Raw genomic sequence first — 16,657 nt, 5'->3', positions numbered from 1 at the left:
TTTCAATACCATCTCAAAGTCGATAATATGTGAGCTCAATGCTTTGATTGCAGATTGACTTTCAGAATATTTCGCTATATCAAATTTCTGATAGTTTCTTATTAGTTTAATTTCCACATATTTTTATATTTCAAATATATCTGTCTCAAGGGCACTTAGAGCATCTGATACCAGTCACGAATACTCCAGCGACAGTTCTCGTCATGGTTTTAGCTTTAAGAGATTGTGGAATCCCTTTCCAAATATTCTTTTGTACTCACTCTTGCAGTGAAGGTTTTCTCAATTCTAGTTCTTCAACATCTAGTCACTGCGAAGTTTGGCTGATTGTTTGTATTTGGTCAGGAAGGACCAGAATCTCTAATTCCTAATCCCCTAATTTCGTTACTAATACGTCAAAAAACTTCAAAAGTTTATAATTATCTCAACAATATATATCTCTGCCAAGTTCTGATTTATTTGAAGTCATATTTTCCAAATTTTTCATAAAAAAATTCACCCTACCCCAGGAAATAGCTTGATGTGAGACAAAAATACACCAAATATATCAAAAAGATTTATTATTATGAAGGGAATGGACCTTATGTTGTCAATTTTATGATATTTAGCTCGGTGTAAGACAAATAATAACGTTTTGTTATACCCACCTTTCAAAATTGGGAGTTCATCCTTTTTGATCTGTTCAAATGATTATTATTAATTCAGTGACACCGTGCCACGCATTCTTGGAAGGTATCTAATCCATTTTTCAATTCCAGCTCGAAATACTTGTCTGAAGGATCGGAAAGTATCAGGTAGACTAATACGAAGATGCGCGCCCGGGACTGAATTGGTTGATTGGTTGTTAAGTTTGTCTTCTGGAATACATACGAGAGCACAAGCAGCAGGTATGTGGCAGTGTCTTCTGGAAGAAGGAGTTATTTCACATGGTGAGTATCATGAGAGAGTCTTCGAGTCCAACGTTTGTTGTGTCATAGCTTGGATGTGGAGATCAGTTGCATATTTGGATCGAGTATATTATGACAATAAAATTCTTGGAATACTCGATAAAATCAAAATATGCTAAACATGGAATGAAATACATATCAATGAAAAAATTCTATATCTAACGAATTGTCACGAATTATACTTAAAATGCTTTTAGTCATTCTACGACGGCTGTTTTCGATAAGAATAACAGATGATGGGTGTTTCAATAAAAATAATATCAATAATAACTCCGACTAAAGACATAAGACTCGAACTGCTGAATATGATGCGAAGGATCCCCAATCAGTACTCGCACAAACAGGTTTAACAAGAAGACGCAAGCAATGGACAAACTAATGCGGCACAATAATGTTGCGCACATGTATTGCCCAAAAATATTGAGGTGTCCCATTGACGTAAAATAATATTGTACAATATTGGGACTTGTATAATAATATTGAACGTGTGTGGATGATATTGAAGGTTGTGCAAAATATTGTGCAGACGTTCAATATTTTGTCCTTCTGTTTGTGAATTCTTTTGGAACATGTTGAGTGAGACCGAACTGTATTGTGATATTTTGATCGAAGTGAGTAAACATTTTCAAACAAACCAAAACTTTATTCACCAAAAATCATCATGACATTGTACAATATCATTCATAGACGATGCAATATTTGTCCACATTGCACAGTAAATATCTATTTTGATTTTGTACAATATATTGCGCAAACAAAATAAATGTTGTGGAATGATTTGATAAGGGTAAGATTATCTGCATCAGTCGATAACTCAGAAATAGTGAAAGTGAGCTGTTATGGTCGTGTTGCAGTGTTTATTTCTTACAAATAATGGATTTGTTATAGAATTGGAGTGTACTGACCCTTTAAACCTACCCTCATACCAAATCATCGGCGGTTTGCGCGGACGATGACGGCCGAGCAAACTTCAACCGGCGTACATGTTTTTGATTCGGTCGTCCGAGTTCGGCCGTCATCGTCCGGGCAAATTTCAGCCGATGACGGATTTGGTGTGAGCGTAGGGTAAGGCGATCCATTTTGGTTTTACCTATTGATCATATAAAATAAGGAAAACATTCCTTAATTTTTTCTAATGGTATAATACTTTGGTTGTATCCTTTTTTTCAATTATGACTAATTGATAGAAAAGTTTAGTTTGGATTCTAAAATATCGACAAATTAGACCCTTTTTTGTGAGAATTCTAAGAAATATTTTAACATCGGTTCGGTCATTCAGTTTTTAGGGATCTAACTCATTGAGCTCAACATTTCCATGTATATGAAAATTTGTGGAAATAGTTGCATTACTCTTAATAAAACCCCTTTTTCTAATTGATAGCTTAGGTTTTCTCATTTTGAATTGATAATTTTCTGAATAATCATCGTGATATTGAAATGAAAACAACTAGAATTATAAATCAAACCGTCAACAAACTATAGGTAACCAATAAGGTACGGTATTTCCACTCTCTCTGGAAAATGTCAAAATAATCAACTGCGTTATTGGTGAGATATCATGATATGGATATGGAAACCACTGGAATTGCCAACAAAACTGGCAACAGACTAATGGTATCCAATAAAGTAGGGTGTTCCCTCTCACAAATAGGATTAATAATTAATTCTTTGGGGGAGCTAGAATATACTCCACTCTATAACCGGAAATTAATCAAGTTATATATCTGAGTTGGTATATGGTGCAAACTCCGGAATATCACTGGCGGGGAAATGTAATCCGCCACTAGATGGTTTGGATTTGATGGGATCAAAAATTGATCGAATTTCTTCCAATCAGAAGTAGCCTGAATTCGCATCATAAATATTCTTCCGTATTTTTATTACATCAATAACAAATCGAGCATTCGACTGATCCATTTCCATTGCCATTCATTTGCTTTTCCATTTCATTCTGAATGGTAATCCCAGAGTGTTTTCATCTCTATCGTGAAAACTATGAAAATATCGTTGGAAGTCGCAAAACTCCGAAATTATTTGGAATAGAAAATTATATATTCATGACGAACTTTCCATTCATTTATCACTTTATTCGAACACTTCTTGAGAATTCTCATATTTTATAATTATTAAGAAAAAAGCAGATCCATTGAACCATTTGAGGGTCATCGGCATTCTAAAAGTACTTCATAATTTGAATTAATTCTTTTGGAACGTGGAGATATTAGAATGAAGTGTGCAAGTGGCAAAAATATGCGACAGTGGTTGTGATAGCGATAGGCAAAAGTCTCTCTCTGGGACTGGAAAAGGTGTATAGAGCGAAACAATTTCCTCTCAAGAGAACAACATATTAGTTCCACATGTATGTTTTGAAATAACAAAGTTTATTGACTTCTGACAATCTTTTCTGCATTAGAGCATAAGACCTCCCCAGAAATTTCACAAGACCCCAGATTGAACACAGAAGCTACTACCCTTATATTTGGTCATAACTACAAGATGGGGATGGCAGACTCTTCCACCAAAACTTGAAAAATCATAAGAAACAACCTGAGAGATAGAACCGTATAACCGTAGAACTTCTTTCTCTTCTGCAGTCAGGCTATAAGATTTTTACTGCTTCATCTCAAAATAATTCATCTCTGGTGAGCTATTTTGATCTGCTCTAGCAGGTGGAAATTTGCCACTCAGAAGGTTTGAGTAGTAATTACACAATATCTGTGTCAATAAGGGTTTGGCTTTAAAACACATTTCCTAGGGAAGTGCCATTTTCGGTCTTTTGTGTTTTCTAGGAGCTTTTTCATCGTAGTCGCAAGCCTTGGACCATGAAGAGTGGGAAACCTGCCGCAATCAGTCCTTTTTGCCATACTTTATCAAACGCTTTGGCTACATCCAAGAACACAGCCCCTGTGACTTGTTTGCGTTTTTATCCATCCGTGATTTGTTCCACTACTCATAGCAATTGTTGCACAGTGGATTGTTAGCTTTGAAAACCGAACTGTTCCAACTGTATTATCTTTTTTCTTCCGTTATTGTCTTCAATCTTTTCAGAATGACCACTTCCGTAGTCTTCCCTATGCACGAGATAAAACTAATCGGACGGTAGTTCTGCGGAAATTTATCATATTTAGAAAGTACCTTAGTCGTAGCGTAGCATTGACTATATCCGTCAGTGCTACTAAGGCTTTCCGAGGGAGGTTTCGCAACATCAAGTTAGTGATGCCGTCCGGTCCTGGTGCCGATTTCACTTTACTCGACATAATAGTATTCTGGATTTCCTGAACGGTTGCGAAACATTTAGCTTCCGTTGATTCATTTTTCAAGTCTCTTCACAATTTGCGGTTGACGTTCTCAATGTGGTCTGAATCCGCATAGTTGGAACTACAGCTGCATTGGCTTTCGAGGTTATCTAAGAAAGCTTCAGCCTTTCCTTCAGGACTATATACCATTCCTTACAAACCGTGAATCGGTGGGGTTGGTTTCCTATCTGAATGCAGTGCTTTGGCCATCCGCCAAACAATGTTGTCTTCTGTGGAATTCCTCGAAACCGTAACCTGGGAGACAGGAGATCTACGTCGAAATATATCACGCAGGATCTACCAATAGACAAATAGAAGCAAGAGAGGTGGGGGTCAAGACTCAGTCCAGGGCCCTCTACTCTACAACATCTATACATATGACATACCAAATAATCGCTGCAAGGAGTATTGCCGAAAATTTTAAACTGACAAGCTCTTATCAGCTACTTGGCAAGGTAAGCCATTCAATTCGAAGAACCATTGGTATTGTACATCTATATTTCGGAACTACTTTGGCTTCTTCATCGGGATGCCAAAAAAGTTTTTCTCTTCCATTGAAACTCCAAGTGAAATATTCTAAATTATTCTTGAAAACAAAAATTGAAACTTGGGAAAGACTGGTTGCGTAAAAGGCAGCGAAACAGTTACTGGAATTTATTTTATTCATACATAAGCGAGAACAAAGTCGTTTAAAAACAGCTCAATATAAAATTTCTTTCTTCAAAGCTGAACTCAAGTAAACTAAACACGAGAAAATTTTCTAATTCATATGTCAGTTATTGGCTGAATGACGAAAATAAACGAAAAAACAAAGGCTATTTTCCTGCTAAAATGAGATTAGAGATAAAATCAAATCTGAGGATATATGAAGAAAAAATAAAATGAGAAATTCAAGTCGAATATCTAGTAGTGCAACAGTAGATGATGAACAAATAGAAGGAAACACCATATAAATACGTAGTGAATAGAATGAACTCGGCAATAAGCAGTCTGTTAAAAAAAAAAAACGCTCCTATGCAAGAAATATTTATACACAAATAGCAAACGGCAGAAACCGTGAAAGAGGTACATAAAAAAGAGCCAAAAGGTCACACAAATTGTTTGAATGGGAGAATGAACCAACAAATATATTAACGGGATAAGTGGAAATATACAAGAGAGTAGATAGATAGCATGAGCTCGCAAATGCTTTATTTTCGAGATACAGGCTGTTTTTTGTAGTCCTACTTTTTTGTGATGCTTAACCAGTTTATCTAATCTTTATTAATCTTCGCTACAGAGTTTGTAAATAAGTACCAAAACTTATAATAAATTTATTTATCACAGCTTCCTAACTAGATCTCTAAAATAATTTGGATTTTCCTGAGAATAGAGTGCTGTTTGAAATTTTTTCTCGGAATCGATTGCAGATACGACAAAACTACAACAAATCAAAAAGTATAGTACTCAACCAGAGTTTCTTTTTAAATTTTTCTAAACTACCAGCGGTTCTCAAAAAAAAAAATACTGAAGGAGAGAAGCGCCACCCTTCCAGAAAAAACTCATCCTCTAGATTTCCATTTAAAATTAGGATATCACATGATGAAGACATCAAATTGGAATATCTATGCCAATTCAAGTTGAATATCTTGTGAAGGGAAGGTCCTTTTAGAGGAAAACTTGAACTTTAACACCTGTATCTCAAAAACATAGTGGATCCATGTTATAGGACTTTTTTCTTGCAATGATCCGAGAAATCTGTCATTTTCTTTTGTACTTCCAATTCAGGAACACCCTGTATATTCAATTCAAAACTTCACAAATAAATTGCAATTTGAATGAAACACAATAAATTGTAGAACACATTCCAGACAATTTTTCCTTGTGAATTACTTAGTTCAGTTCTTCAATCTAAATATTGAAATTTTGTGACGAGAATATGCAAAAAACCGAAAACAACGGGACTCGTTTCACACTTATACGGTTCGATTCTGTTCGTTGCGTATTCGATTCGTTTTCGGTAGCCGCCGGAAAAGTGTGAAACGGTGATACGTGGTGTACCTAATAAATAACTGATAGAACCGAAAGCCCCCTCGACACGAATCGGTTTCGTTCGGTTTCCATTCGGGTCCAGCGATCACAAAAGCAATTGTTCGTTTACACACATACGGTTTAGTTTCGGTTCGGTCATGTTTTCGGCAAGGGAAAATATTATTTATTTTCATTATCTCATTTTAAATTTTGTAATTTACATTTGGCAATGTCTGATTCACTTCACTACACTTCAACGTGTTGTGCTGTGGGACAAAACAAGTGAAAAGTATAAAGATAAATTTGAGACGCTGGAAGCATGGAAAGCTGTTTGTACGGAAATCATTGATCATTGGGGGTTGTAATTACTATATAACATGCGTTCATTTAAGTTCGTGGTCAAGAGTGGTGTGGAGAAATAAGAGTTGATTTTCTGTAATTACAAATAGCGCTTAGCTTGTACAATAGAGTTCCCAGATTCGAAGAATTTAAGCGAATGTTAGTGATTATTTTTGTAATAACAGAAATCACTGCAGTTTCTCCACAGCACTCTTGACCACGAATTCAAATGAACGCTCGTTAGCAATAAATATTGCTTATTCTATCTTAAATTGTTAACTATATGTTTGGTCTTAAATGTAGTATTTCAGACTTCAACTAGAAGATTCTCCTATTTCTCGAATACGCCACTTGGTTCGAAGATGTCCAGGCTTTCAGATTTTGGTAGATTTTACATTCATCCTCTTAAATTTGGTATATGCATTAAGATTGGATCCTAGATGGTCCCATACAAACTTTCCAGATATAGGGGACGCATGCACAAATGCAAAAATCCTGGTATTTTCATATCTAAGCTGGGACATGACAGAATGATAATACAGCATTTTTGACATTTTCGAACATAACTATACGTTTATAATTTATTACCTTTTTTCAGTCAATAAAGAGCAACCTTTCAAAGATAAATGCTTCCTCTATCGATTCTGGCAGGACGAAGAAGGAGCCACAGCACTTCCTCCCTTAGAAGATATTGCTACTGCGGAAGATCAGCTTCAAGAATCATTGGTTGTTCTTATGAGTAGAGGACCAGATGCCGTTCTGAGAATGATCCTAAGAAAACCGTGAGTTTTTGAACATATTTAAAAAATAAATTCACACTCAAGACAAGTTCATAAATCAATCGTTCATTAGATTTACTTCTAGGAATAAAATTCTATAATAGAAGATTAAGAATAGTTATTTATAATACAAGTGCAGAAGGCATTGATATTCTTCCACGAGTTCAAAATTCAAAAACGAGCCACGAAGTGGCGAGTTTTGGAATGAACGAGTGGTAGAATGAGCCTTCTGTACGAGTATTATACATTATTTTCTATAATTCATTGCATTTTCATTGAAATTAATGAAATATTTCCATAAATATATTTTAGTGATTTTTGCATTGAAAAATGTTGGTTGGCAGAACTGATTTCTTTGAGGCAAATTGATGAAATGACAGATAAAGCCGTGGAGGAAAGTTCGGAGTACCAACATAGAATAATAAAATATAACCATGAAAACTGTGCGTTTCTGATATATTCTCGCACGATTTTGTTCTACAAGATGTGGAAGAATGAACGGGATAAACACAGAATTAGAGAAAAAATCCTTCTATTAGCCACTAACATATGATATATGACCGTTAGTATACACAAGGTGTCCCGGCAGCGTATTGGCATTGTTTACTATGCTGCAACGCATACATGGTGTTGCAACGCGGTAAAGAATGGCTCAACCAATGCTCTCTCTACCCAGACATATCTTACCACGACTCAGCACAGGAAGGTGTTCAGACGTAGTAACTATTGTATTATGGATACGCGCCCATTGTCGGGGCATTCTTTACCGCGTTCCAACTCAACACTCTCTGCTTACACGGTCGCACCAACTTGTACCAGCCACCGTGCCTTTCTGCTAATGTCTCTGTTCAAAGAATCGACGAAAATACTTTTTTAGTTTCTTCGGAGACCGATGATCATATGTTTTATACTGCATATGTAGATATTGCATTTTGCGACTGTGTTTTCGGACAAGGTGGAAGGTATTGCAAGCACCTTTGTGCCATACAAAATAAGTTTGGAATCACTTTTAGGACCTGTATGCAAATAAACACTGATGACAGAAAAGCATTAGAAAAATTGGCTCTAGGAGAAAACACACCCTCAGAATTTTATGACGACATGTCATTCAATGTGGGTATAGAAAATGACTTGCCAACTAGTACAGAGCAACAAAGCAATGTTTTTAACCAACAGGCCAATTTTTCTATAGGAACAATAAACACTGTCGAGAATGCTAATGAAACAAATTTAGGTGAAGAGCATTCCGCAGCTGTAACAGAACTATCAGAAAATTTTGAACGCATTAGTAAAATAGCATACAATAATAAAACGGGCGATATGGTTAATGCTATGAATAAATTTAATGAAACCAAATTATAACACCCTCTGACTTATTTAATTTTATTCACGTATCAAAAAATATCTCACTAAAAAAGAACATTTCTGTTCAGCCAACATCAGTGAGCCGAACAAAAATTAGACTTGGTTTATCATGCGGCGCAAAACGTATTCAAGCTGGTAGGCCATCCAAACAATCGTAAAAGGCAACGATCTTTAAAGAAAAATATATTGATCTTAATAGCCCAAATGCAAAATCACATGGAAGGCACACTAGGATTATACCATAGTGTAGTTTGCATTTAATGTAGTTTTTTTATTACTGTGGATTTATAAACTCTTTTCAGTGATACTCACTGTATTTATACTATTGTTATTTTTTTGTGTATTATAATTATTTACTATGTATTATTCTTTTTCATTTAAGTGTAGTTTAATAAACGGTTTTTGACGATAGTATGTTATAGTAATTTGTATGAACGCCGATTGCAAAATTGCGAAAGGCAGTAAATTTGAACGTGGTTGGGACTGCAGCGCGGTGAACAATGCCTCGAGAATGGGCGCGTATCCATAATACAATAGTTAGTAGTTACTGTTGGAGAAACTCTGTATCTAAGATATCTAAGAAACATAATTTTTTTGATGTTGTCAGTTTTTATGAATATATTTTACGAGACAATAGTCATTTGAAGCCTCCTTTGGAATCATATTCATTTACCATTCTCCATATTAGACGTCTTTGTTCACCGGGTAGGTGTTCTTTGGAGACGAAACAATTTGGCGACCGTGACAGGACACTTTCAGATTATGGAGAAGGTGAAGAGGATGCTTGAGGCTCAGAGAGTATCATTTACTCGAATTTATGATGCGGTGATCACATTGCTTGGTGAGAAGAATGTTAATTTAATTGAAATTCGAGGAAATGTTCGAATATTGGACCAGAAAATTGAGTTGATTGCTGATTTGGGCAGACAATTGCTAGATCATATATTAGAGTCAGAAAGCTGCGAAGAGAGTACTTTGCTTTCCGAAATTGAATCAGCAGATAATTTTTTGAAAAAATATCATGAACTCAAGTTGATTGTTGAGAGTCATTCACCGAATCATTCCGATGAAACAAGTAACGTATGTTCCACCCACACGAAGCGTAAACTGAAGCTACCTACTATAGAATTCAAGAAATTTGGAGGTGATATCAGAGACTGGCTTCCATTCTGGAGTCAGTTTAAGCGAATTCACGATGATGAAGATCTTCCCGTTGAAGACAAGTTTCAATATCTTTTACAAGCTATGGTTCCGAGATCTCGTGCTCGTCAATTGGTTGAGAGTTATCCACCTAGCGGAGACAATTATCCCAAAGTTATTGAAAGCCTTGAGAGTCGATTTGGCCGAAAAGATCTTCTTGTTGAAGTTTATGTTCGAGAGCTGTTGAAATTGGTCCTGACTAGTATTGGGAATAGAAATAAGCTTAGTTTTCTCTATGATAAGCTAGAATCCCAGTTGCGATCATTGGAAACTCTAGATGTGACATCAGATACATGCGCAGCAATGTTGTACCCACTGGTGGAATCTTGCCTCCCCGAAGATTTGATTAGGGTATGGCAAAGGAGTAGTCATTATGATGTTGAATCCACTTTGAAAATACGTTTGGATAACCTGATGATCTTTCTTAGAAAGGAAGTTGAAAATGAAGAACGCATTACTTTGGCGGTTGCTGGTTTCGACATGCAAACTAAAACAAAAAAGATTGTGGATTGTCCTCCGGTGAAAAATGCTCTTCCAACAGCATCTGGACTGATGAATAATAAATTCCAGAAGAAATGCCACTTTTGCAACGGAAGTCATTGCAGTGGAGATTGTTCAGATGCCAGAAATTGGACACTAGCTGATCGTAAGAAGAAATTGATTGAACGGGGGTGCTGCTATCTATGTCTTAAATATGGTCACATTGCAAGAAAATGCAGAGTAAATTCGGTGTGTTCAATCTGTAATGGAAGACATGTTGATATCATGTGTACAAAGACTGATGAAACAACTACGAAATTTGTACCTGCTCCAAAACAGTCAAATGTAGAGAATTCCCTTTCGAATAATACATATGCAGAGGTGTTTCTACAAACTCTGAGAGTGAGGCTTAATGGATTGAATAAATCACGAATGGCACGAGTAATCATTGACACCGGTTCTCAAAGATCATACATAAAACAATCCGTTGCTTCTGAGATGTTATATGAATCTATTCGACGAGAAGAAATGGTGCATGCCCTCTTTGGTGGCACGAATACTGACGTTTGCAACCATCATTGTTATCGAATACGATTGAGTAGTATCCACGACGACTATGCGTGTAACTTCGAAGCTCTAGACCAAACAGTCATCTGTAATAATGTTACTTCTGTAAGGCAAGGACCTTGGATGGATGAACTAAGTTCATTGGGAATAGAAATTTCAGATAAAAAAGATGGTCCCGTTGATATTTTAATTGGAGCTGATATTGCTGGAAAGTTACTCACTGGAAAACGTCATGAACTTAAATGTGGACTTGTGGCATTGCATACGCTATTGGGATGGACAATCATGGGCAAAGTTACTTCGAATAAGCAATCTATAAATTCCTCAATGCTGGTTGTTACTTCTATGTTGAATAGAGACTTGGGCCCTACCGACTTATGCAGACTTGATTTCCTTGGAATCACCGATCCATTACAACAGAAATCAAAAAAAGAGAAAGCTGTAATGGAACATTTCTTGGAAACTGTTCTGAGAAAGGAAGATGGAAGATATGAGGTGCACATGCCGTGGATTGAAGGCCATCCTCCATTACCCAACAATTTTTCAATAGCACAGAGACGACTCGAAAATTTGATGAAAAAATTGAACAATGATGGATGCTCTCCGAAGCAATTAGTTGAGTCGAGATGGTGGGAGAGATTAATAAGAATCATCAAAGATCTTTTACGTAAAGTCCTAGGTACGTCATCTCTGACATACGAAGAGCTTTATACAATTGTTTGTGACACCGAATCAGTGGTTAATTCCCGACCATTGACTTATTTCCATGAAGATAGTAGAGATTTGGTTCCGTTGACACCTGCTATGTTCTTACGTGAAATTCAAGAAGTCTGTGTACCAGATGTGTATGCAACTGAAGGCACTGATCTCAGGAAACATTTGAGGTATAGACTCAAACTGAAAGAAGATTTGCGAAGAAGATTTCGAACAGAATATCTAGGAGAATTGAAATTATTTTCGAAGGGTAACAATGTCAAAGATATCAGATTGGGAAATATAGTTTTAGTTGGATTGGACAACATAAAACGATTGGATTGGCCACTGGCTCGAATAGAAGAAATGATTCCAGGGCGAGATGGTAAAATTCGAGTATTTCGCTTGAAAACAGCTACGGGGTCATTATTGAGACCAGTGCAAAGAATTTATCCCCTAGAAATCAATAGTCGGGATAACGAAATAGATTTCCATGCTCTAAACAAAATAGGACAAGAAAAAATGAAAGAAGAGAAAGGAACGAAAAGGGACAGAGAACCAGAAGAACAGAAAAATGAAAAAGATGACAAACCCGCACATGAGAAAAAACCTGTGGTCACAAGATACGGGAGAATTGTCAAACCCCCATCGAAGTATACAGGGTGATTTGGAATTGAGTTACTCCTCTGATGTTTTGTAACTCAAGGTGGGAGTATGTTGGAGAAACTCTGTATCTAAGATATCTAAGAAACATAATTTTTTTGATGTTGTCAGTTTTTATGAATATATTTTACGAGACAATAGTTATTTGAAGCCTCCTTTGGAATCATATTTGTTTACCATTCTCCATATTAGACGTCTTTGTTCACTGGGTAGGTGTTCTTTGGAGACGAAACAGTTACTTTGTCTGAACACCTTCCTGTGCTGAGTCGTGGTAAGATATGTCTGGGTAGAGAGAGCGTTGGTTGAGTCTTTACCGCGTTGCAACACCATGTATGCGTTGCAGCATAGTAAACAATGCCCATACGCGTCCCGGCACTACGTGACTCTTTCTCAGGTGTGAATAAAGTATGGTTGGGTGATTGATGACGTAAGCGATAACGGCTCAGTGGAGATAGAGGACCTCAAACTGAATGAGGATTTGGGGTTGAAATATCCCATAAAGATATTGATTTCAAAGATATAGGGAGATTCATTAAAAAAAGGTGAAACCATGAACTCCCATATCTTCGTTGAAATGCCAAATTTTTCGCTGATATTGTATAGGATTTTTACTAGACGCATTCTCCATCAGCTTAACAAAAAATTAAAATTACTGCTCCGTATCGAAAAATTTCAATATACGTGTCAGGTAAAAAATATCACTCGGTGTATGAGATAAAAAAATTTCATATAGAAATTTGAAAAGAGCGAAAAATATCTAGTGAATATTAGGTTCTTTTTTGAATGGCGCAAATTTTATATGATTTATATATTTTGAAAGCGGAATATTACAAAATTTTCATATCCACTTGATGAAATAAGATTTTTTATAGAACAAGAACTCTGATTTCGAGGTACTAAAGATAAGTTCGACTCTTTTCAATAACTCCCATAACTCTTATTCATTCTACTAAACTGAAGAATGTGAAACAATCATTCACCTGGTATGTTTTCAACAAAGTAAAGTCTTAAAGAAAATAATGTAATAATTATATGGACATATTTTTCTTGTACAGGCACTAAGGTGGTGACATGAGTTCTCCTTCTTATGGACAGTCGATCAATCTTGAGAAAAAGAATATTAATTTTATTCCTACAAGAATTTCTTCAATTCAATAATTCTTATAATGATAAATTTGGTAGTTAGTAAATATTAATACCTATACAATAAGTTACTTAAAGTTGAAGGAAAAGTCTATAAAACACTTCTGTTGGTGGAACCTAGTATATTAAATCATCTGGTTACATGTTTCGGCGTATTCATTTCATCTATCACTTGGTTTCGACAGGTAGCGAACTAAAACAAGTAAAACGCCACATAGAACTTTAATCAAGGTATGCCTATACACACACAACTTCTTGCTACGAGAACTTTGAAGAAACTGACATTATTTTAAAAATACAGTTTAGACTAAATTTCCACATATGTTAATGATTACATCATAACGAGGTTCAAAGTCTTTTTAATGAACAATGATAAGCTTGAAATTTTTTTAATGAACAATGATAAACAAATTTTCTATACAGGTTGTTTCAGAATTCAGTATCAATATTTAAGGGTCGTATTTTTCAGGTCAAAATAAAGATGTCTCAGCAAACGCTTAGTTACCTAACTACAGTGCTTTAAATTTTCAAGATTTTTCTTCATAGCTCTCAGTTCTTGATTCAAGATTGAATTTCAAATATAGTTTTCGTTTTAGGTTTTAAATAATCCAGTGATTGTATTAACACGCTTCAGGGAGATTTTTTTTAGGGGTCAAGCCCTTTTTGTTCCCAATAACTTTTTGTAGTAGGACGCTGGTGGATTCTAACATATGAAATTAATTCTTTATTTTGTTCATAATTTCCTAATTTTTGGGTAATTTTTACGCATCTGCGATCTTTATCGACAAGAAAGTAAAATCATTACCCACAAAATGAGAAATCTAACGAACCTTTACATTCAAATTCGATTTTAATATCTCTAAAGCTGAAACAGCTATGAGGAAAAAACTAAAAAAATATATGAAACTTCAACGCTCTGTAGATCGGTAATGAAGCGTTTGTGAACACATCTTCATGAAAAAAAAGATTTATTTTGACCAGAAAAATACGCCCCTGAAATCTTGAAACTTAATTTCGAAACTATTTGTATTATAGATATTTGCAAGGTAGTTTAGTATTACATATGGTGCGTCTTTGAATCCAATAATATTGAGATTAGTGGAAATTACTTTTTTCTAATATTTCACCAATAATAAATTTTCAAAATTGGAGAACTCTCCTATTAACTCCAATTTGAAAGCATGAAGAAGAAAGGCAATTTACCTCATTACGTTTCTACCTCCGAAACAATAATAACCGCCATAATAGGAAAGTTTCTATACAAGAACTCATTACTCAATAGAGAACGATGTTTTCCAGTTTGGCTTCGAAAGCAAGCTCAATATTGTAATGCAATCAACTTGTACAGTTTCAAAATTTCAACTAAGATAATAACAGCTATGGTATTCAATTTATTACAACTACTATTTTTCGCGTTGGAATTCAACTGCTAGCAGGTGAAAATCAATCTCAAGAAATGTCTGTGAAATCAAAGGACATCGGAAACGAATAACCATTTTTTTCGTTTATAACTCTCCCCCAAGGCATATGTCTGGGTACGCCACTGTCTTCAGATATCCGGAGATAGTTCTGAAGATGCTTATTGCAGTAGAAAACGAAACGTCAGTTGAAGAATGGAATAGACCACGGCTATAAAACCTGCAATTTCAAATTATGTTAATGAAATAACTACATAGTTCTACTCGATGCCCATTGCTGCTGTGATCAATAGTTAATTATTAATTAATTGAGTAATCAATAATGAATATCACTTATTTTTTGCAGAAATCATGAGAGAACACCTGATGATTTGGAGACCATTTATGAAGAATTACTTCATATAAGGGCTTTAGCGCATCTTTCAAATTCAGTCAAACGAGAGCTGGCTTCTGTCGTTGTTTTTGAAGCACATCCTCGAGCTGGAACAGTCTGTAAGTATGTATTTGATTTTTTTTTCAAATATACTCTTCCTGACAGTGGCGACGCCAACTTTAAAAAAAAAAAAGGGGTGGCCAATGGGGGGGGGCAGATTTTTTTTGTTGGGGCCAAAGTAAATCGAAATTATAGTTCTGCTAATACTAATTTATTTAGCCATAGTAGGTCTAATTTTAGGGTGGCAGCAGAGTTTTAGAGGGCCTGAGAGCCTCCCCTGACCCCCCTAGCGTCGTCACTGTTTCCTGAGATAAATGGATGGGATAATATTTGGCCGCCCTTTGATTAATAATAATGATATTTATTTATATATGTACTACATCACATCGTACACTATAAATATTCCCCTCCAATAATTTTCACGGTTTGTCATAAAAATGCAGTCAAAGTTAAAAAAAAAAATTACATGCACAGACATTTTAAAACTCATTTAGACTATATATTGTCTTATGCAGCAATAATTCCTTCACTCTTTCATTGCAACTTTGTTCATTCAATCTTTTGATCTCATCGGAAAATTTATTGTATAATTTTATACATGGGAAATTTGGTCCTTGCTGGATTTTCTTAAGTCTAACATATTTAAGAGTAAAGTTATGTTTCTCGCGAATGTTATATTCATGGAATTGAGATTTGTTAAAAATATATCTTTATTCTGATGAACATATTTCACGCAGGTGAGTATGAAACATGATACCGCAGTGAGAATGTTTTCACTTTTGAAAACACTTCGTCAGCTTTCAGTTTGTTTCAGACCAAAGAGTGTTCTTATTGCCCTCCCTTTTTGTTTTCAGTAAATCCTTTTCAATGCAAGTATTTTGTCCCCATATAACATCTGACAGTGGAAGGCCGAATAATATGTTAGTTTTGCAGTTTCCACACTCGGAATCTGTTTTATTCTTCTTATCATAAATATCGCTGTTGAGAGCCTTCCACATAATTCATCAACATATTTGTTTCAGACGAGTAAGGCTGAGAAGTTATCCTTAAGTATGTTAAAGAGGCATTCATTGGTTTTTTGGTAATAAAAATTAGCTTCTGAGTTTTTTCGGTATTTATTTGGCGTAAAATATTTTTTTGGCATCTTCTAGGGATTTTGCTGCCTTGTTCCTAGGTTGTTTTCGGATATGTTGAGAACTGCTGTATCGTCTGCATAGCTGCAGATTTTTTCAGCTTTTACGTTCACATATAAGTCATTCGTAAAAATAATGAAGAAGATAGGTCCCAATATAGAACCTTGTGGTACTCTGGTCTCGACTTTCCTTGT

General features: G+C 35.5%; 1 protein-coding gene across 14 annotated transcripts in view; it reads left to right on the top strand.

Moving 5' to 3' along the window:
* LOC123679837 (rap guanine nucleotide exchange factor 4) overlaps positions 1-16,657 on the top strand; it is a 697,170-nt gene that overhangs the window by 314,119 nt on the left and 366,394 nt on the right. For all 14 annotated transcript variants that reach the window (XR_006747440.1, XR_006747443.1, XR_006747444.1 and 11 more), the window contains 3 exons: positions 756-926; positions 7,188-7,371; positions 15,244-15,389. Coding sequence is in view for 7 of the 14 variants with exons in the window: in XM_045617360.1 (XP_045473316.1) it covers positions 756-926; positions 7,188-7,371; positions 15,244-15,389 (501 nt within the window). In the remaining 7 variants the exon portion in view is untranslated. The remainder of the gene's footprint in view (positions 1-755; positions 927-7,187; positions 7,372-15,243; positions 15,390-16,657) is intronic.

This window comes from Harmonia axyridis, chromosome 5, assembly GCF_914767665.1.
Source record: "Harmonia axyridis chromosome 5, icHarAxyr1.1, whole genome shotgun sequence".
Taxonomy (NCBI): domain Eukaryota; kingdom Metazoa; phylum Arthropoda; class Insecta; order Coleoptera; family Coccinellidae; genus Harmonia; species Harmonia axyridis.
This window is presented reverse-complemented; position numbering and strand designations above follow the sequence as displayed.